Here is a 22,339-nt window from a genome sequence, read left to right on the forward strand (position 1 = left end):
GGTCTGTTTAAGTTTGTTACACAAACTTTGAGCTAGATCAATAAAAGAATTAAGTTGAAAAATTACAATGAGTGTTATTCCTATATATATATATATATATATATATATATATATATATATATATATATATATATATATATATATATATATATATATATATATATATATATATATATACACTACAATGATTGGGGCACATACAACAAGTAATTCTGAGTTTGATCTTTTTTTCCGGAGATCGCTCATCCTCCCTTGATCCGATTTCCTTCATCTTCAATAAATTAATGGAATCAACTATTTATGTTGAATATTTTTACGCACTTCAAATTCTGTAAATAGTAGGGTGGTTCAATTCTTACAGTTCAACTCTTATCCTGGGGGACGAGTATTCTGACTCGATACTCTAGTTTTTTTTTTTTTTTTTGACCAGCAATTTTCGCATCGAATACTCTCATTTTCGACCCACACACGCTAGGTAGGAAACTCCAAAGATCATCCCGGGTTGCTCGGCAACTAATCACGGGAGCTGGGTCGTTTGGCAACTAATCGCAGTAAATCTTGGAGAAAACCTCCCACTCCTCGGAACTGAGCCCGGGTTGCTTGACAACTAATCGCGGGCCCTCCCTACTAAGGCATTGGATACAATTGAAGCAATGCTTCGTTGGTGACTTGATACTCTAGTTTATGCAACCCAATATGATTAGTCCTTAACTGTTTTTAACCCTTCCATAAGTTATACAAAGGCAGATGTGTGTTTGTTCTCTTTATGCATACTCCATATTTTGGGTTGGACTTTTTAAAAATAAAGTGGTAACTGCCCTTCCATAAAATAAAAAAAAAAAAAAATTAGAATGACATACATTCTTTATTCTTATTCTAATAGACTATATGCAATTTTATTTCATTATCAATTTGGGTGTTGTCAATATAATAGCTCTAAAGGAATCAACAAATCACATGTGCATACAATTTCTTTTCAATTATGTGTTTCTTCTTCTAGCAAAGTATAAGCTACAAGACTCTTTACCTTTCAACATTGTTGCAGGAAAATACCTTGAAGCACCTTAAAATTCGACTCAGTGATATATTATTGGCCACCAATAACTTTTCTGAGGCATACCTCGTATGGAATGAAGATCGCTATCACTATCGATGTAATGTATACAAAGCAGAACTTGAGCATTTCGATCAAGAAAATATTGCCTCGCTAGAACAAAAAAAATAAAAGTGAAACACCCAAAAGACGCAACATAGTATTGATAAAACGGCGCCTCTCCATTAGAGAAGAACACAAAAGAGAAGAATTTTTCATTAAGGAAATTGAAATGCTTACCACTTGTAAGCATCGTAACATAGTCACTCTACTTGGATTTTGTGATGAAGATTCTGAGATGATCCTTGTTTATGAGAATACTATTAAACAATACCTTAGTAAATATTGGAGGGACATCCACAAGCCTATTGTTACATGGTCTGAACGTTTGAGAATAAGCATTGATGTTGCGCATGGACTGAAGTACCTACACTACGAGATGGAAGATGAAAAGGTGATAATACATTGTAATATAAGAAGCCGCACAAATGCTATAGATGAGAATATGGAGGCACAAATTGACAACTTTGGTAAATCTGTATTCCTTTATCCGTATCAAGATGACCGTACTCTCCATCTCGGTGACATTATTGATACCCAAGGTTATGTAGATCCGGAATATGAGAAGACCGGTAAGTTAAAAAGAGAATCAGATATATATAGTTTCGGAGTACTTTTGTGTGAAATTTTGTGTGGTAAGCTAGCTGATTCAGCAAACTGTAAGGAAAGTGACGAAGGGTTGGCAAATATGGTACGAAGATGCTTCCATGAGGGCACCGTAAAGGATATGGTAGATCCTACAATTAAGGAAGAAAGTGGTGTCGGATTTACCCTGAATAGAGGACCTAACAAGAATTCTTTGGATGCATTTTTGAAAATATTAGATGCGTGTTTTGTAGAAACCCAAGATAAACATCCGACAATAGATTTTGTTATCGAGGAGCTCAACAAAGCCTTAATGTTTCAAGTAAGTTTTTGATATTATAATATTTTTTATCTGCTTATCATAAGTTTTTTATATTTATATCACTAATGGTATTTTTATTTTACTAGCATCCTCAAGTTTTTACATAATTTTAACTCTCTTCTCTTCGGAATAAGTTTTGGAAATTTCCTCCATTTGGACTTAAATTCTCCTCAATTTTACTACTATACGAGTATAATTTCAATTAGTGGTCTCAAGTTTAAAACTCAATAGCAGTGGCCATTGAAAACGGACCCGGGATAACACGGTTAGGTAGCATACAAATGAGTAAAAATACTACACTTCCCTTGATGACAGGAAAAGTTGCTGATTATTGCTGATTATACAAGTAATATAACTATAAATATTTTTCTCTTAATATAATGCATGCATGTATTTTATGGTGTCTCATGGATGACAGGAAAACAACAAAGACGCCCTCAGAATTTCATTTGAAGACATACAATTAGCCACAGAAAACTTTCATGTCAAAAATTATGTTGGTGGAGGAGGGTTTGGGAAAGTTTATAAAGGTAAACTTCCACAAAGTGATAACACAATTGTTGCAAAATTATTGGATACAAGGGGTGGGCAAGGGGATTAACAATTTCGGAATGAGCTCCAAATTCTTTTTGAGTATAAGCACAATAATATCATTGGTCTTGTAGGCTATTGTGATGTTGAAGATGCAAAAATTGTTGTTTGTGAGTATGCAACAAGAGGAAGTCTTGATAGGTACTTGACGGATAGTTGTCTTAATTGGATGAAACGACTAAACATATGTATTGACATTGCAACTGCATTGGATTTTCTTCATAGAGGAATCGGATTACAAACATTGGTGATACATAGAGACATCAAAACTGCTAACATTCTCCTAACTGGAGACTGGAATGGAAAACTTGCTGATTTTGGGTTTTCCTTGATAAGTGCAATACATAAGGAAACTGATTACGTCATTGATCGTGCTTGTGGCACACCGGGCTACGTGGATCCACTTTACTTAAAATTGGGCTTTTTAACTAAAGAATCGGATATATATTCGTTTGGTGTGGTTTTATTTGAGATCCTGTGTGGAAGATCCACGTTTGAGACCCACAAACAGGAACGTATGCATCTGCCAAGTTTTATTAAACACAACTTTGAAAATGGAAAACATGACGAGGTAGTGTTTGAGAAATTAAAAACACAGATCATGCCGGAAGCATTGATTGTATTTTACACGATTGCCTACCGTTGCTTACATGAAAATAGAGAAGCACGGCCAACATCCGAAGTAGTCGTAGAACAACTTAAGAAGGCATTGGAATTACAAGTTATTAAAGTTTGTACGTAGATATAATTTTATAAATGTTGTATATACATAACCATATAAAAGCTTTGATTTTCCTTTTATTATTTACTTGAAACTGTTCTTCAACTTTATAAGATACTAAGCATATGATAAGCTAGTATTTATAATAACAGATTACATAACTTTCTATCATCTATCAAATTATCAAAGATACATCAATAAACTTTTTTATGAAAAGTTCCACCTCTTGAATCATTAATCAGGCGATACATTTGATTTACATGCAGATGTGCAGAGGTGATGAAATTTTCACAGAAAAAAGTACGTCGTATCAATTGCAAGATCAAAAGTCAAATGTTGCCGCCTGATACAGATTGTACGGAGAGAGGTTATTTTATGAAAAGTTAACTCAGATCATAAACTTAGAATTTGTTGGTCATGCCAAATTATTCAAAAAGGGAGTGTGACTAGAGGGTGCGCATAATGCGCAATTCACCCGGTACCAGGTCTCGCGCTCGGGGGGCTTGATTATCTGAGGTTTTACCTTCTATGGGGAGCCAATGTGCTCGTTCATAGGAGGGTTTCCTCGCTTACCCAAAAAACTTAGAATTTGAAACTTGTAAGTTATTAAGCAACTTTGATGGGCCTTATTTATGATTGCTTGAGTCTCGGTTGATTCAAGAAGAATGTTTCATTAAAAAAAAAAAAAAAAAAAAAAAAACATTGTATGTCAAAAGGCCTGTACTTCAAGAAAGGGGATTAATTTCTCGACTTCATCACATGTCAGTTCATTGGGGTGTAATAGTATTTGGAACGCGCACGCCTTGCGATTGGTATAATTTTGATGAACTTGTTACTGCGAAACTGATGATTTTGAATCCGTTGGCGTAAATGTATATGATCTGATTATATTTTTATTGCATGACCTGTATCTTAACCATCTTCACTTTTTTAAAACAATTATTGTCATAATCATCTTATTATATTTCATAGTAGTCATCGGTTACAAATTGGCAAAGTCAAGTTGTAGTTAAACTGTCCTCATCTCCCCAGCTCATTGCATACGCAATTCGGTGCTAATTAATATTTAATACTGTAATATATATATATATATATATATATATATATATATATATATATATATATATATATATATATATATATATATATATATATATATATATATATATATATATATATAGAAAGAGAGATTTAATCAACAGGAAAGCACTTTTTTGGGGGAAAGTGGGGGGAAGTAATTTTTTCCGTTTTTTAAAAAAATTTTGTTCACGAACATTATAGATTAGATGAAAATATGAACATTTAAAAACACACCTTGTGATGAATGTCATTATTTTGACGGGAAAACGCTCGAAGAAAAAAAAATAAAAATATTCAATGCATTGAATGTTTTTCTGCTGAGTTTTTCTTAAGGGGTTAGAAATTAGGTTTTAGAAATTAGGGGGTTATAAATTAGGGTTTAGCTATTAGGGTTTAGAAATTAGGATTTTGGGTTTAGAAATTAGGGTTTAGGGTTTAGAAATTAGGGTTTAAATTAAATATTTTAACACGAACGGTTTAGAGTTTAGGGTTTAGAGTTTTGAGTTGAGGGTTTACGGAGTAAACCCGAAAACCCTAAACCCTAAACCCTAAACTCTAAATCGGGCTAAATTAAAAAAAAACACTTCACATAAGATAATACTTGAGAATAATAAGATAAATTTACTTTATACTCTTAGCTTTTGCATAAGATAAAGTTATTTTATACCCTTAACTTTAGGTTGTAAATAATTAGAACATCAGTAACGTCATAGACAAACTACCATTGTTCTGATTTTTTTCATGATTTTCGGGTTTAACCAAAATCGAATTCGGTTTTCTCCTTTTCGGCGTTGGTTTTGGTTTTGGTTCGATTTAATATTATTTTTTTTAGAAAGGCAAATGCACAATCTACACACGAAACCACGAATATTTACATCTCACTGCCTCAAGTGAGGCTTGAACCCACAACCTCTTGGTTGAAGGGTTACTGTCATACAAATAATACCACTATTTGGTTCTCAATTTTTGCTCTAAAAAAGTTCAATACCAATTAAAACCGAATAGCGCGAACTGAATACCGAATTAACTGAAAATCAAATTGATAAACACTCGTATCCAGGGCCGGTCCTGAATTTTTCAGTGCCTCGAGCGAGGCGGTAAAAAAAGGCCCTTGTGAATACCGATCAATGTAAATTACCGAGGCGGCGTATAACATATTGAAAGACCCTTAGATTCTAAAGTTCCTTTTACTTCGAATTCGTGATCAGTTTAGATTTACACCTACCATCAATTATGTATAATGGTGTTACTTACCCACAGTTCGTGATCACTTTAGATCTACGCCTACTATAAAAATGATCGCAATGCATGAACACAATGGATATGTGCAAGGAGCTCGTCGTGTATAGCAAGTCCAACAGTAGGGGCCGGTCTCGAGTATTTAAGGGCCTAGAACTAGGTGAAAAACGGCCCTTAGTCCCTAACGAATAATATAAACTATAAAAGACCCTTTCGGCCTTGCTAGAATGCTAGTGGACTTTGAGTTCTATTTTTCCGGCGTCTTTGATTGTTGTTGTGTGCCTATTGTACTTTGCCTTCGATGCTTCAACTGTGTTTTCCTAGTTCCATTGCTTTTCAAATCTCCGATTATGTCTGCATATATAGAAAAATTTGATCTCTGAAAATCATGGGCCCTGAGCGGTTGATCACTTTGCCCCCCTCCGGGCCTCCCATGCTCGTATCTCACTTCAATTTCATAATTTGTACTTTTTACAAAAAGGATAGTAAAAACAATTGCTCATGCTTTTCAATAAAAATAAAAATAATTGCTCATGAATTCGGTCCGTATGAACTCCATCATAATTGATATCCACTCGAATATATTGTTATTATAACATACGGAGTAAAAAATTATGTTACGGTTTTAATTTTTCTTTCAATTCACACGAGTCACGACTTCAAGATCTGTGTGAGATGCAATTATGAGTTGACCCCGTATAAAACGCTGCACATGGTGTCAGTCGTGATTACCGTAGCATCCTAGGTTAATTAAACTTGAAATTACAAACTTAATTATTTATTAATTAATTGGTATTGCTTTTGGTATTTGGAATGACAAATTAAAAGAATGCAGATTTATTAGATGGTTACTGTGATCTACATTTATTTACGAAATTAGTATTATATATGCATGTTGTTCAATCACTGAATAAGCATATAAGATTTTCTACGTTGAGGTCATCCAAAGAGGGTATTCTTAGTCAGATGTACCAACTTAAGGTTATTAAGAGATCGTTTCTAAACATTTTCCCAGCCACTTTGAAATATGTTGCTATTGAGGTTTGAAACGGAGATATATTGTCACGGCTCCAACTTGAGCTATGTTATACAATACTATAAAGCATGATTAGTTGAGTTATATACATATCATCATCCATTTAGGGTGCGTTTGTTTGCCTCTTAATGGAATGGTTCAGTGCTGAATGCTGAACCATTTATCATTCGGTGCGTTTGTTTCTGATATCTGAATGACATATTGTTAGGATATTAGGACCCAAACAACGCTAGTAATTCTACAAGATTACTAGCCGAGTAGTGATACTATCAAGATCACTCAACCCACTTAATGAACGAAAGATAATAAATGCGAAAATGTAAGAACGACACAAGATATAACGTGGTTATATGCAATCGTTGTGATTGCTTTAGTCCACGGACCAACTAGAGATTGTTATATTACTGAATACTTGAGAGTGGTGTGTTACAATAACTATGAATGAGCTCTATATATTGAGCAAACAAGAAACCAACCAAACTACAACTTGATCTTCAAGTGTGCTAGTAATCATGAAAGATAAACCAACTAGCCATGCTTTACACCCACTAATGACATGATCACAGCCACAATTAGTGGTGTAAAGCAACCCACTAAGCACCTAAAGTGAAAGGAGAATCAATCAAGATCGGATCCCATGTGTGCAAGTTGCCCACTTGCTGCCAGACATCGTGCGCGCCGTGCACACTTAAACGTGCGCGCCGTGCACACTCCCAAACTTCGAGCAAGCCTTCTGATCAAAACTTCTCTAGTGCGCGCACTCCAACACATATGGTGCTGAATGGTTCAGAATTCAGTGTTGAACCATTCAGAGATAAAACACTCTCTTAACCATTAAGAGCCTAAGTTTTCTGTGATTTTCTCCTCAAATCTTATCCTGAACACTTAACTAACAAATATATTGAATATTTTATTCATGTTACACTTTGATAAGGTAATATTACTTAGTTTATATCGTTCATTCTAAATGATTATCAAACAGCTTATTTTCATTCAGAACAAACTTTATTCAAAGGCTGTGAATCATTCAGATTTCGAACTAGTCAGCACTAAATTATTGAGTTTTATCAAACGCACCATTAGTATGGTTTAGTTGTCCAATAAATTTACACTGTATTTTGAAAATGGTCTTCATGATTCATCAAACTAGAATGACCAGAGTCACATTTTACAGTTTAAATTATGACTATCCAAAAACAATAAAACAACTTATTAAATGAGACACAATATAATCAATTCACTAATACATTTTAAATTCAACAAAAAGTTAAATATTACTCCGATATATTATGGAAGGGAAGGTGTAAGTCTACACTTATTGAATTGAAAAGTTGAAAAAGAGAAAAAAAAAAAAAAAAAAAAAAGATATATTGAATATTTTATTTTCTAAATAGGTGTTAACTAAAGTAATATTTTATGGAATCTACTCATAAAAGAAAATTACTCGTAATAAAAAGTCATGTAACAAGGAGATCGTGGCTGCCCTCAGTATGTAATACTGGTATATATATGCGTGAGGTCGGTGGTATATCTTATCTTCGCATTTATTTGTAATTCGTTCTTTTTGTACCCTTTTTCACTTGAAAAACAGAGAAATATGGCATCTACAATCACGACGTTTAGTCACTTAAAAATTCCACTTGAAGACATACTAGAAGCCACCAACAACTTTGACGATAAAAAAGTCATCGGGCATGGGGGATTGGGTAAAGTTTACAAAGGACGGATCTTGCGGTCCGGGAAGCGGGTCACAATTGCTGCCAGGAGGTTAGACAGTAAGCATAAGCACGGCATCGAGTTCTTGACAGAGATCTCCGTGCTTTCTACTCTCAAGCATGAAAACATAGTCTCCTTCATTGGTTTTTGTGATGAAAAGGGTGAGAAGGTCATCGTAAACAAGCATGAGGCTAAGGGAAGTCTTGTGATGCACCTAAGCAACCCAATCCTTACATGGGTTCAAAGGTTGAGGATATGCGTTGGTGTTGCGCGAGCATTAAGTTACATTCATAAGGGAAATACACGTGGATACTCTATAATTCATCGTAACATTAACAGTTCTACAATATTACTTGATCGAAATTTTGAGCCCAAGTTATCTGGGTTTGAATACTCTATTAACCATTCAATACATCGAATGGACGAGGTTCTCCTTTCAGAAGCTATCGGCACGACGGGGTATATGGACCCAGAAATTGAGAAGACCGGAGGCGTGACCCACAAATCAGATATCTACTCATTTGGCGTGGTGTTATGGGAAGTATTATGTGGGAGGAAAGCATATATTCCAAATGGGAATGATAGGTTTCTAATACAACTAGTCAGATTTCATAATAATAACGGATCGATAAATGATATAATCCATCCTTGGATTCTCGATCAAACGACCGAAAGGTCACTAAGAACCTTCCTCTATCTAGCACATTCTTGCGTAAGGGATAAGCGAATACAACGCCTGGATTTAAAAGAAATTCTCGGACGACTTGAGTCGACATGGAAACATCAAATGTCAAAGGAAAATATTTCTGTAAGCCCTTCCATTTCTTCACATTTTTAAGTATCAGTTTATGAACTTAGAAACCTATAACAGTTAATCAATTAATTAACCTGAAAAATGTATCATATTAAACCAGTATTCTACATTTAATATCAATCTAATTACAATTGAATGAGGAATTGAATAGCAATCGTTATGATTCACATATATACCTCGAATAGTATATGTAGTAATAATCAGTCACGATAAATAATACACTTAATCTATTTTTTAAAACTTATACTAGTTTAACTCATCATATTCATAAAACCTGATTCAATTGTTAAGTTTTCCAAGACCATGTCTATTTAATCTCATATATATATATATATATATATATATATATATATATATATATATATATATATATATATATATATATATATATATATATATATATATATATATATATATATATATATATATATATATATATATATATATATATATATATAGCATTATGCATAGTATCCACTTTGTAGTATATAGTATTAGTATATTTTAATAATAACTAAAAGATTAATTAATTCAGTTACATAAAATCAATAACTCAACATTTAGCCTTTTGAGTTATAGGTGTCATTTGCTTATTTATTTTGTTCCTTCAATATTTTTGTCATATGTTGCCGAGATAGAAGTTGGAACTGTTGAAGTTTCTATGGAGTCACTTGAAGATTAGACTGGCCGACATATTGTTAGCCACCGATAACTTTTCTGAGACATACCGCGTCGGGGATGTTGGATTCTACGACTTATACAGAGCGGAACTTGAGCATTTCAACGAACAAGATTTTGTCTCTGCAGAAGAAAAGAATGAAAACGAACTACCCAAGAGACGCACCACTGTAATAATAAAACGTATCCGCCCTATATTAGAAGACAACCTTAGAGAAGAAGTATTATGTTCAGAGATTGAAATGCTTACAGCTTGCAAGAATAGCGGCCACATAGTCGATCTACTTGGGTTTTGTGATGAAGGTTCCGAGAAGATCCTTGTCGTTGACGATGTTTGGAATGTGTCCCTTGATTATTATCTAGTAAACATAAAAAACATGCCTATTCTTAGTTGGGCAAAACGTTTGAAAATATGCCTTGACGTTGCACGTGGACTGTCTTTCATACATTATAAGATGGAAGAAACAGAGATGAACGTAAACAATGATTTCAAAAAGTGCACAATTTTTTTAAATGAGAATTGGAGGGCGGGGATTTTTAACTCTAGAAACTCGTCGTTCAATTCTCCGAAGGAAGATCGCACCGTCCTTGAAATTAAAGAGGACTCAAGATTTAAAAATGCACTCAAGTTAAGAATGGAATCTGATGTATATAGTGTCGGAGTAAGTTTGTTTGAAATTTTTTGTGGGAGGGTCGCGAGTGACCCTATTTACACCAAGGAGAATGAAGAGGGTCTGGCATACGTGGCACGAAGACGCTTCAAAGAGGGAACACTCAAGGAGATGATAGATCCTGCAATTATGGAAGGAACCGAAGGACCCAACAATAATGATTCTTTAGACGTATTTGTAAAAATTGCATATCGATGTCTGACAGAAAATCAAGATCAGGGTCTGACAATCAAAGTCGTTATTAAAGAGCTTGATAAAGCATTATCATTTCAAGTAAGTTACTATATACGGAGTATTAAATGTACGTATATTCTTTCTCTTTGATAAATTTATTGATCCACAATTATACGTATGCTTTCAAATATATGTATACACTAGAAAGAAAACGAGCCGTAAGATCACCCGTTATGGTGACCATAAGGTGGATGCATTTTGAGGATATTTTGGGTGTGATATATAACTGACGTGACAATGTCATTTTTTTTTAAGGGTGTTATACTCTTATGGGTAATGTTGTGGAAAGTCTTGTTGAAAGGTGATTGGTGATTTGACAAAATATTATTGAGAGTTGAGTAAAAATAAAATTAAATAATAATATAAAGGTGATATGTCAAATGTGATTGGCGTTGTTTGTTCTTCCCGTTCGTCGTAAAATGCCTAACACCTTTTAAAATATCAAAAATGACGCCCATATGGGGGTTATAGACGTTGTTTTGGTTTTCGATTACCTAGGATATAATGGTAAAAGGACGCCCCAAAGGGGTGGTCTTATCGGAGTTAAAGTTAACTCTGCCCTAATTGACGCGAAATTGTAATTAGAGTCCTTTGCGGGTGAGAGCAGGTAATGTTTACTTCTCTTTGAAAGTAGTGACAACTATGTTAGGTATTTTTTTGTGTTATTTGCCTTTTAAAAACGATAGAAGAAATTAAGATAGAGATGTTTCAATGTTGAAGACACAAACTTGTTAAGATGAAAGGACACAACCTAAGTTCGATATATATATATATATATATATATATATATATATATATATATATATATATATATATATATATATATATGTTGTTTGTGTCACTAATCTTCAGTTTTTTCATATTATTGCTAAATGGAGGAGCAAGTGAAATACGAAAGTGTTGACCTAATGGTCGCTGAAGAAAGGAAATTGTTAGAACTGAAACTACGTGAAAATCTAGTAAGACACCAGCTATAGCTCCAGTCATTCTTGTTTTCTTTTTATATTAATATATTACTCATTACTCATTTCTCAGCATCATAAAATTTTAAACATAAATTATAATTATATTCGGTTGTGCTAATTATGCCTATCATTAACTCTATTTCCCATTATTGTGATTTTTTTTAATCTTATAGGAGCGGTCGAAAAATGCAGTTAAAAGTCCTCCGTGGAACAAGTCAAAGGTGATTAACTCTCAAGTTATCTTATTATTATCATTATTATTATTATTATTATTAATTATTATTATTATTATTATTATTATTATTATTAATTATTAATTAGTTATTAATTATTATTGTTATTGTTATTATCAGTGTTGCAAAAGTCGGCCGACGCGTCGGTTTTTAGGCATGACCGATGCGTTATTGCTAAAAAGTCGGTCAAAGGTAAAAAGTCGGTCAAAGTCAGAAAAAGTCGGTAAAATTCGGAAAAAGTCGGTCAAAGTCGGTCCAAGTCGGTCAAAGTCAGTCAAAGTCGGTCAATTTTTTTTTTATTTTTTTTTGTAATAGTGTTAATAATTGTTAATTGTTCATGTTTATTGTGAATATAATTTATATTTTAAGATTCGATCTATATAATATTATATATAAATATATATCTAATAAAACTATTTTAAAAAGTCAACGTCCGTTGCGTCGCGTTGCATCATCGTTGCGTCCGACGCGTCGTTTTTTAAGGATGGGCGATGCGTCCCCGACTCGCGTCTTTTACAACCTTGGTTATTATTATTATTGTTATTGTTATTGTTTTTGTTTTTGTTATGTTATTGTTATTATTTTTGTTCTTATTCTTATTATCAAACTAATGGTTTTCTTTTCATATGGTAGAAGATGCATCTTCAAAATATGATTCAACAAAATACTTGCAAGTTTTTTTCACTTAAATTATATAATATTATTTCTTATTCTTTTAGCAATGTATAAGCTGTATCACTCTTAATTTATACTTGGCCCCTTTCGATGTTGCAGGGAAATATCTTAGACCACCTGAATATTCGACTGAGTGATATATTGTTGGCCACTGATAACTTCTCTTGGAAATTCATGCAATGGCCTTACACATTGTATCACTTATTCGAAGCAGAACTTGAGCATTTCGATACAACAAAATTTGCCTCTGTAGAAGGTAAGAGCAAAAGTGAACTGCCAAGGAGACGCTCTAAAGTAACGATAAAACGGTTCATCCTTAAAGAAGACAACAAAGAAGGAGAAAAAGCATTCCTTACTGATATCGAAATGCTTACAACTTGTAAGCATCGGAACATAGTCAACCTACTTGGAGTTTGTGAAGAAGATTCGGAGAAGATCCTCGTTCTTGAGCGATTTCCTAATGGAACCCTTTCAAGTTATCTTATGCAAATCCAAAACAAGCCTATCCTTACTTGGGCAAAACGTTTAAAAATCTGTCTTGATGTTGCACACGGATTGAATTACTTGCACCATGAGATAGAAGATCAAAATGTTGGTTTTATTTTTGATAGAAAAATTGATATGGTTACTTTGTGAAGGATGTTATCCCACATAGGTGGGAGGAGAAAGTTGGAGGTAGGTGACTTGGTTATAAAAGGATGGCTAAGTCTTCATTCCAATTTGCACCAATCAATACACTTTAAGTATTTGATTATTTCTTTCTTTCTTACCCTTGTTTGAGAGTTGTATTAGTTAAATATTTTGGAGAGTGTAGTTGGCTTAAGAGAGTCGTCTATATCATTGTAACAATTTGTGATATAGTGTATTTCTCTCTTTGGGGGCCGGTGGTTTTTCTCCTGTTTTGGAGTTTCCACGTTAAATCTTGTGTTGTGTATTGTTCTTATTTCTTTACTATTATTGTTGGGCTGGGTGGTGGGAATTAGTGAGGCCGTAATTTCCCAACAACTGGTATCAGAGCGTCAGGTTTGACGGGGGTCTCGGTTATAGGAGTCGAAGTATGCTCTGTGGTTGCCACGGGAGTGGATCGTCCACATCAGAAACGAGTTCTATTGATCGTATAGGGTATCTGGTTAGACAATATTTTTTCTGATTCGTAGTAATAGTTGGATTTGTTAGTGGCCTAGTTGTGGATTTCCGATTTAAAGGGTCCTGGCTACCTGCTACATCTTTTGGCTATTCGAAACGTGAGCAAAATCAGAGAAAGTGTTGTTTATAGGATACGGATACGATGTCGAAGTTCAGTCCAATGAGGTTTGATGTAGAGAAATTTGATGGGAGAATCAATTTTGGCTTATGGCAGGTTCAAGTCAAGGATGTGTTGATTCAGTCCGGTTTACACAAGGCTTTGAAGGGTAAACCCACCCTTGTTCTCGGCAGTGATTCTAGCAAGAAGTTCGATGAAGAAGAATGGGATGATATGGATTTGAGGGCAGCAAGTGCGATTCATTTGTGTCTTGCAAAGAACGTGCTTGCAAATGTGCACGGGTTATCAACGGCAAAGGAGCTTTGGGTTAAACTAGAGCAGTTGTACCAGGGCAAGGGCATCTCAAATCGGTTGTGTCTTAAAGAACAATTTCATACTCTGCGTATGGATGGGGGTTCAAAGATTTCAGATCATCTAAGTATTCTTAACGGTATTGTTTCAGAACTGGAGGCTATTGGAGTTAAAACGGATGATGAAGATAAAGCTTTGAGGTTGATATTATCTTTATCATCATCTTATGAACACATGAAACCTATTTTGATGTATGGGAAGAAAACTCTGAAGTTTGAAGACGTTACTAGCAAGCTCCTATCCGAGGAGAAAAGACTGGAAGGTAACGGGGTCTCGTCATCAGGAGATACGATAGTGTTGTGTTCGGATAGGCAGAAGAGAAACTCTAGAAAGAATCTGACATGCTGGAAGTGCGGGAAGACTGGGCATGTAAGGGTTAATTGTCCAGGTGGAGCTAATCCGGCAAATGGCTCCAAAGACGCTAACATTGTCTCCGTTGTTACGGAGAGTGACGAATTCCTCTGAAGTCACGTCATCCTCATAGTGTGTCCGCACCACCATGGAAAGGGATATTCGTTAGCGGTTCCACAAATTGTACATGGGCATTGGTTTGGCGTTGATGCAAGGTGTGTGGTGGAAACTGATGTTGTAGCTGATGAAACTTCCAGGGAAAGCCAAACAGGAAGTTGCACCATAAAGTTTCAGCTGGTTGTTCAACAACATGTGCCGAGGTGAAATGCTTGGAATGTGATATTCTAAGTGCTATACTCTTAATGGTGGAGTATGATAATTCTTGTTAAGAGTTATGATTGTCTGTGATGACAATGATTGTCGGGTATTGACAATGTTTGATGAAGATGCAAATTTTATTTCTTGGGTTAGAGATAATGTCAACGGCATGAAGATGAGGATCTTGAAGTTGTCGTCGAGGAAGCATCTATATCGGTTATCCTTATAATGTTGAAGTATGGTTATCTTTTTCTATCAAAAAGGTGGAGATTTGTTGGTTTTATTTTTGATAGAAAAATTGATATGGTTACTTTGTGAAGGATGTTATCCCACATAGGTGGGAGGAGAAAGTTGGAGGTAGGTGACTTGGTTATAAAAGGATGGCTAAGTCTTCATTCTAATTTGCACCAATCAATACACTTTAAGTATTTGATTATTTCTTTCTTTCTTACCCTTGTTTGAGAGTTGTATTAGTTAAATATTTTGGAGAGTGTAGTTGGCTTAAGAGAGTCGTCTATATCATTGTAACAATTTGTGATATAGTGTATTTCTCTCTTTGGGGGCCGGTGGTTTTTCTCCTGTTTTGGAGTTTCCACGTTAAATCTTGTGTTGTGTATTGTTCTTATTTCTTTACTATTATTGTTGGGCTGGGTGGTGGGAATTAGTGAGGCCGTAATTTCCCAACACAAAAGAGGGTGATAAACTGTAATATAAGGTGCGAGACGATTGGTTTAGATGAGAATTTGCAGGCGAAGATTGTTGACTTGTCGTACTCAGTGTTCCTGCCTCAGAATCAAGATGATGATGCTCTCTATGTCAGTAAGATTGTTAATGATAATCCTGGTTTTACAGATCCAGAATATAAGAAGACGTGTAAGTTAAAAAGAGAATCAGATGTATTTGGTTTTGGAACAATTTTGCTTAGTATATTTTGTGGGAAGATAGACAAATTGCATGCAGGTTTGGCACATTATAAGGGACAAGAAGGATTGATGGAAATGATCGATCCTATAATGATGGATGACAGGGGAGGTAACAACTTTTGTCTCAATAGAGGACCCGATAAAAAGTCTTTGGCAACATTCTTGAGGATTACATGCCAATGTGTGAACTATGCCCAAGATCAACGTCCAACAATGACAATTGTGGTGGAGGAGCTCAAGAAAGCATTATATTTTCAAGTAAGTTGATGTTTTGGTTCTACCGATTTATACTTTCAAGCCAATTTTAAGATCGGGTTTAACCCTACTACCGATATATATTTTGGGTGGCCAGGGGAATTGTCAGAAACTATTGTCGAATCTAGGATCAAAACACGTAGAGGTCTCAAATTTTTTTCCAAAAACTAATTATATTTAAAGGGTACTTTAGTTGTTATTTACCTAAAAAACCATAAATTTTAAAAATAAATGTGGTCCGGTAGTTGAATTTAGTGGGCATCCTACTTCGTAAAAAAGAATTCGAAACCAGTGGTGTCACGGAACACCACAACACTTATAAGGTGGAGTTGACATTGTCGTAAACAGTCAAGGGATAATAGACTGCGTACACCCGAGTAAAAATACTTACTGGATAACCTAAAATAGAAAAACCTTATCTATTTACTATCTTACGTGTTTCTTCAACATATCGACCATTTATGCAATCACCAAGTCATCTTCAATTCCATAAACATTGTGAACACCATACACGATAATTCAATACCAACTTGCATTGGAATGTACATGTATTTTTAAAGTAGTTTCACTAAAAATTTCATATTTTGCTATTCTTATCAATATACATATGTATTTTATTTAGATTTTATATATTTGGTCACATGATTTACAGGAATATAACAATGACGGCAACCTCAGGATCTCATATAAAGATATTAAATTAGCCACACAAAATTTTCATGTTAACAATCGAGTTGGCGCAGGAGGATTTGGGGACGTTTATAAAGGAAAACTACCTGGAGGTGATGGTACAATTGTTGCAAAGCTATTGGATACAAAGGGCGGTCAAGGGGAAAAACAATTTAGAAATGAGCTCGAAATACTCTTTGAGTTTAAGCATGAGAATATCATCACTCTTGTAGGCTATTGTGATGAAAAAGATGCAAAAATCATCGTTTATGAGTATGCCCCTAGAGGAAGTCTTGATAGGTATTTGAGCGATGCTCGCCTTAATTGGATGAGACGGCTTAAAATATGCATTGATGTTGCAACTGCTTTGGATGTCCTTCATAGAGGAGTCGGAAAACAAGCAACAGTGATACATAGGGACCTGAAAACCGCTAACATTCTACTATCGGGTGACTGGAATGCAAAACTTGCTAATTTTGGGCTTTCCTTGAGAACTGCAATAAATCGGAAAACTGATTATGTCATCGATCGGGCGTGCGGAACACAGGGCTACCTAGATCCACTTTACTTGAAATCGGGTTTCTTAACCAAAGAGTCGGATATATATTCGTTTGGTGTCGTTTTATTTGAGATCTTATGTGGAAGATTTGAGTATTTGATTCAAAGACAGGAAGGTGTGTCTCTATCAAGTTTCGTCAAGAACACATTTGATAAAGGAAAACTCAATGAAATAGTGCGTGAGAAAATAAAAATGGAGGTCATTCCAGAAGCACTTACTGCATTTTATATGATTGCCTATCGTTGCTTACATGAAAATAGAGAAGCACGACCAACATCAGAAGTAGTCGTAGAACAACTTAAGAAAGCATTGAAATTACAAGTAAGTTATCATATCTTGTACCTATACATGATTTATAAATGCTCTTATATATGTATATCCATTTCCATAAAATAAAAGCTCTCCTTTTATTTTTTACTTGAAAATTCCGTTCTTCAACTTCATAAGATATTAAGCATATGATAAGCTAGGGTTGTAATATCAGATAACATTAATTTATATCTGTCTATCAGATTACTAACGTACTTCAATACGTGTTTTAAGAAAAATTTCACCTCTTGATCATTAATCAATTGATACATTTGATTTACATGTAGATGTCTAGAGGTAATGAAGCTTCCACCGAAACAAGAACTTCGTAACAATTGCAAGATCAGAAGTCAAATGTTGTCACCTGATACATATACTTTGGACGGAGGTTATTTTGTGGAAAGTTAACTCGGATCATGAACTTTCAAATGAGTGTATTTTTCAGAATTTGAAACTTGTAAGTTATTAAGAAACTTTGATATGGGCCTTATTTAGAATTGCTTGAGTTTTGGCCGATTCAAGAAGAATTGTTTCATTAGATAATGGTCGCTCGTCTTGTTTTTTATACAGGCATTGTTTAGGTATCTTGTATGAAACTAAAATGGTTTAGGTATCTTGTATGAAACTAAAATGGGATCAGTGTAGATCTTGTCAAAGAACATGATATGACAAAGTTAATTCTTCATTTTCATATATTAAATGGTCAATTTACTATCTACGTCGATAATATCATTTCACCTGAAATAATTATATCTTTATATACACATATAATACATTACATACATTTCTCAAGTATAGCACTTATCACAATTATTCATTTAATCATTCAAACTATCACTAAACGAATAAAGTTTTTAATGTTGAAGTTACCAAAAAAGACGTAGATATACGTATGCTAACAGAGTTATCATATAAACGTTTCTGACTTTTTCTCATATCACTCCTAAATATGATGTTAATTAGATTTAAATTTGTGATAACTATTGCTACAAACAACTAGGCTAAACAAGCTCCACAAATCAATTAGCAACAACCCATCATATATTTGACTAGAAAAGGTCAATAAAATAGCAGAAACATCACTTATGCTACTTATATTTTTTTAACCAAACCAATTAGCAACAACCCATTACAAATAATCAACAGAAATACAATCCAAAACAAATCACTATTATGGACCGACAAAAACAATGATCCATTACAGATTGTTGACTTTTTTATTGATAAACAAAAGTCAACAAACTGAAGAAATAAAAAAAAAAGTAACCAAAACATTCAAAAACCTAATGTAACAAACTGAAACATTCAAAAAAGAGATAATTGATGGATCAGACAGTAAGATTACTATATTCATGAATGAATTAAATTACATCAATTAACCATCATCGTAATTTGAGAATTAGGATTTGCAAAATGCATTGTTTGAAAACCACAACAACAATTAACCATCTTCGTATCTTGGGAACTATGGTTTGTGAAGGGGACAGTTGAAATTTGGAAACTAGGGTTTGCAATAGATCGATTGAATAATGCAACTGGGATTAGACATACGTGGTTCATATATATGTTATGTATAATATATATTAGACATACACTCAAGAAATGCTAATTTACCCCAGATGGTAAGCACGTGATAATGACAAAGATATGGAGTTAACGGAAGTTAACCATGAGAACCTAAATGAAACCATATCATAATTTTAAGGATTAGAATGATAAAATATAACTGTAAGGCCCATGATGAAAAAAAAAAAAGTTAAACTTCAACAACCTTTCGCGTAATTAAGTCTTGTCTAATTGAAAATAAGATGAATAGTTAATAATTAACCATAAAACATAAAATAAGGATTCTTTAAACGAAAGCACTTAAAGATGTTGCTAACAAATAACAATCATAAAAAGTGTTGTACATTGCATTACATATTACATATTGACTTGCTTATTAAATTGGCAAATACTTTATTAGTGTACAGGTTGATATTTGAATCCATCAATTAAGTTGATATTCAAGGGACCAATGAGAGCGCATCATGTGGCGCAAAAATCACATGTAATAAAAAAAATTAATTTTTTTTAAAAAACTTTTTTTTAAAAGGGAAAAAAAATTTTGAATTTTTTTTTTCAAATTTTTTTTTTACAATCACATGTGTGATTAACTGCACAATCATATTTGATTGTATTGTACAATCACATGTGATTAAATTTGACATGCATAATAACATGTGATTAGGTTTACAATCACATGTGATTGACATGCAGAAGCACATATGATTTTCACGTAGATAAATTTTTTTTTTTTTAGAACACATGTGATTTTCACGTCACATGTCGCGCTCTCATTATCTCTTAAATTTCAAGTAAATTAATGTATAGAAGGGATTACAACTCTACTAAAAAAAAGCCTTACAAATAAAAATAAATAGAAATAAAAATTATAAAATAAAATAAAACAATATAGATTAAAGAACTAGCAAAAAAAAGTCTTCCACCGGAAAAACCATCAACACCGTCTCAACCACCAAACCAATGCATACACCCTCGCCATGAACCATTCGAACACGGCCTAAAACTCAATTTCACTGACGCTTCACAAACCCTAACTTCAATTCGTGACAAACCACTTCAATTACATCCATTAAATAACCGAATTAACTACGTTATCCTTTCCGGAATCCTAACCATATCACTGGAACACTCGCGCCTTGTAATTGATACAATTTCGTCCGTTCTTCATTCTGTTTCCGATCCGATTGTTACCGCGAAAGCTGACGAGGTTGATTCCGTTAGTATAAATGTATATGATTTGCTTATATTTTCGTATATACATTCGTATAAACGGCTGCTTCCTAAAGGTCATAAGGATTCTGCTGCTGCTGTGGCCGATGTTTGACCTTCTACTTCTGCTTCTGATGGATTCTTATACGTCTTTACAGGTAATTTAATAATATCATGTTCAGTTATACTCATATGATGTATGTGTTTGAAAGTCATTTAATTTATCACCAATTATAATGTGCTGTTGATGATAGTATTTTAAAAACAGGACTAATAATATGATATAAACCGTATGGACTCATTTTTTGAATCTTGGTAAATACTTAAACAATGTGATTGATTTAAAAAAAGATCGAACGCAACCAGCTTGCTACTGTTTTCATCGGATGCCCTGAATCTCAATACTTTCTGTTACCTAGTACATTGTCGTCACTGATATATGTGCTTTTCTAATAGCCAAGTTGTATTTAAAATATATCTTCACGTGCTTAGATGCTATCTAAACATTTTATAACTCAAAGCTCACATGTAGCATGCTCCCAGCTTCATTTTTTTATAATTTTCTATGATCCAATATTAATAGCAAGTTGACAATATTAAAATCAACCTTTAATTTCAAATTTGACCAGTGACTCAAAAACTTTTCTCAAGAAAATAACAAAAAAGCTATAAAGTGTTATAAAATATCTAGATTGGATGTTAATTTTATTATTATTATATTTCTTGCATAGTAATATTTTATGCTATAAATAGACATGTATGGTAGCCATTTAAGGCGCACCATTTCTCTTGAAATATCAATATCAATATTTCTTCTCTCCTTCTTCTCTCTTTTTCTCTCTTTGTTCTTATAACCATTAAAGGTAGTTATAAGCCTACTGAATTATAACACGTTATCAGCACGAAAAGCTTAGTGTAATTAAAAGATATCTCAAACGATCACGAATCACTAATCAAGGTATGAAATTATTAATAATTTTCAGACTCGAATATATCAAATTTTGGACTACTAACATTTATATTTATGTTATTTAAGTTATATATGGTCGGTTATACCACCTGAATTATATTTCTGTAATCTAACTTTTACTAACTTCACTAACATTTATATTTATGTTATTTAAGTTATATATGGTCGGTTATACCACCTGAATTATATTTCTGTAATCTAACTTTTACTAACTTCACTAACATTTATATTTATGTTATTTAAGTTATATATGGTCGGTTATACCACCTGAATTATATTTTCTGTAATCTAACTCTTATTAACTTCACTAACATTTATATTTATGTTAATAAGACCTCATGATTGTACGCAACACGTCATTTGACAACACGGTACTTTATGTACGCAACACGTCATTTGACAACACGGTACCATGGGTCGAGATTAATTCCGATCAATACGAATACGACGGGGTCTTTATATGTTATCTAACATTTATGATTACTTATGCAATTAATCATTATTTATTTCATGCATACTAATGTTTATTCTTAAATTTATAATTTTAAAAGTTAAAATAAAAAAATAGTTTGTATTTTTATTAAAAGTAAATCTTAAAAGTTAAAATAAGAAAAAGTAGTTTGTACTTTTATTAAAAGTAAATCTTAAAAGTTAAAATACAAAAAGTTGTTTGTATTTTTATTAAAAGTAAATCTTAAAAGTTAAAATAAGAAAAAGTAGTTTGTATTTTTATTAAAAGTATATCTTAAAAGTTAAAGTAAAAAAAAGGGGATGGTAAAATGGAATAGTTTTTTGTCAAAAATGAAGTATTGAAAATGAAGTGGTCTCCTTCTATAACTAAAAAATATATATATATACTTTTATCAAATGAATTTTTTTTGT

At 33.4% G+C, this 22,339-nt stretch overlaps 2 protein-coding genes across 2 annotated transcripts in view; both read left to right on the plus strand.

Moving 5' to 3' along the window:
- The first annotated feature begins 1,325 nt into the window (after nt 1-1,325).
- On the plus strand, nt 1,326-3,719 carry LOC139900647 (probable receptor-like serine/threonine-protein kinase At4g34500). The gene is made up of 4 exons (XM_071883410.1): nt 1,326-2,060; nt 2,479-2,644; nt 2,726-3,381; nt 3,639-3,719. The coding sequence occupies exons 1-4, from the start codon at nt 1,326-1,328 to the stop codon at nt 3,717-3,719; spliced, it is 1,638 nt and encodes a 545-aa protein (XP_071739511.1).
- A 4,605-nt stretch (nt 3,720-8,324) lies between these two features.
- The window catches only part of LOC139900648 (uncharacterized), a 28,757-nt gene continuing 14,742 nt past the window's right edge, over nt 8,325-22,339 (plus strand). The window contains exons 1-8 of the mRNA XM_071883411.1: nt 8,325-8,984; nt 9,896-10,879; nt 11,979-12,041; nt 12,159-12,230; nt 12,813-13,304; nt 15,747-16,178; nt 16,828-17,724; nt 18,283-18,293. Coding sequence (XP_071739512.1) covers nt 8,325-8,984; nt 9,896-10,879; nt 11,979-12,041; nt 12,159-12,230; nt 12,813-13,304; nt 15,747-16,178; nt 16,828-17,724; nt 18,283-18,293 — 3,611 coding nt within the window. The remainder of the gene's footprint in view (nt 8,985-9,895; nt 10,880-11,978; nt 12,042-12,158; nt 12,231-12,812; nt 13,305-15,746; nt 16,179-16,827; nt 17,725-18,282; nt 18,294-22,339) is intronic.

Source organism: Rutidosis leptorrhynchoides, chromosome 3, assembly GCF_046630445.1.
Source record: "Rutidosis leptorrhynchoides isolate AG116_Rl617_1_P2 chromosome 3, CSIRO_AGI_Rlap_v1, whole genome shotgun sequence".
NCBI classification, from domain to species: Eukaryota; Viridiplantae; Streptophyta; class Magnoliopsida; order Asterales; family Asteraceae; genus Rutidosis; species Rutidosis leptorrhynchoides.

What these genes read in the sequence shown, in the direction of transcription:
- LOC139900647 (XM_071883410.1), top strand. Translation starts at nt 1,326, where the DNA reads ATGCTTACCACTTGTAAGCATCGTAACATAGTCACTCTACTTGGATTT. An exon ending in ACAAAGCCTTAATGTTTCAA is followed by an intron (nt 2,061 to 2,478) that starts GTAAGTTTTTGA and finishes CATGGATGACAG; the next exon opens with GAAAACAACAAAGACGCCCT. An exon ending in TGGAATTACAAGTTATTAAA is followed by an intron (nt 3,382 to 3,638) that starts GTTTGTACGTAG and finishes ATTTACATGCAG; the next exon opens with ATGTGCAGAGGTGATGAAAT.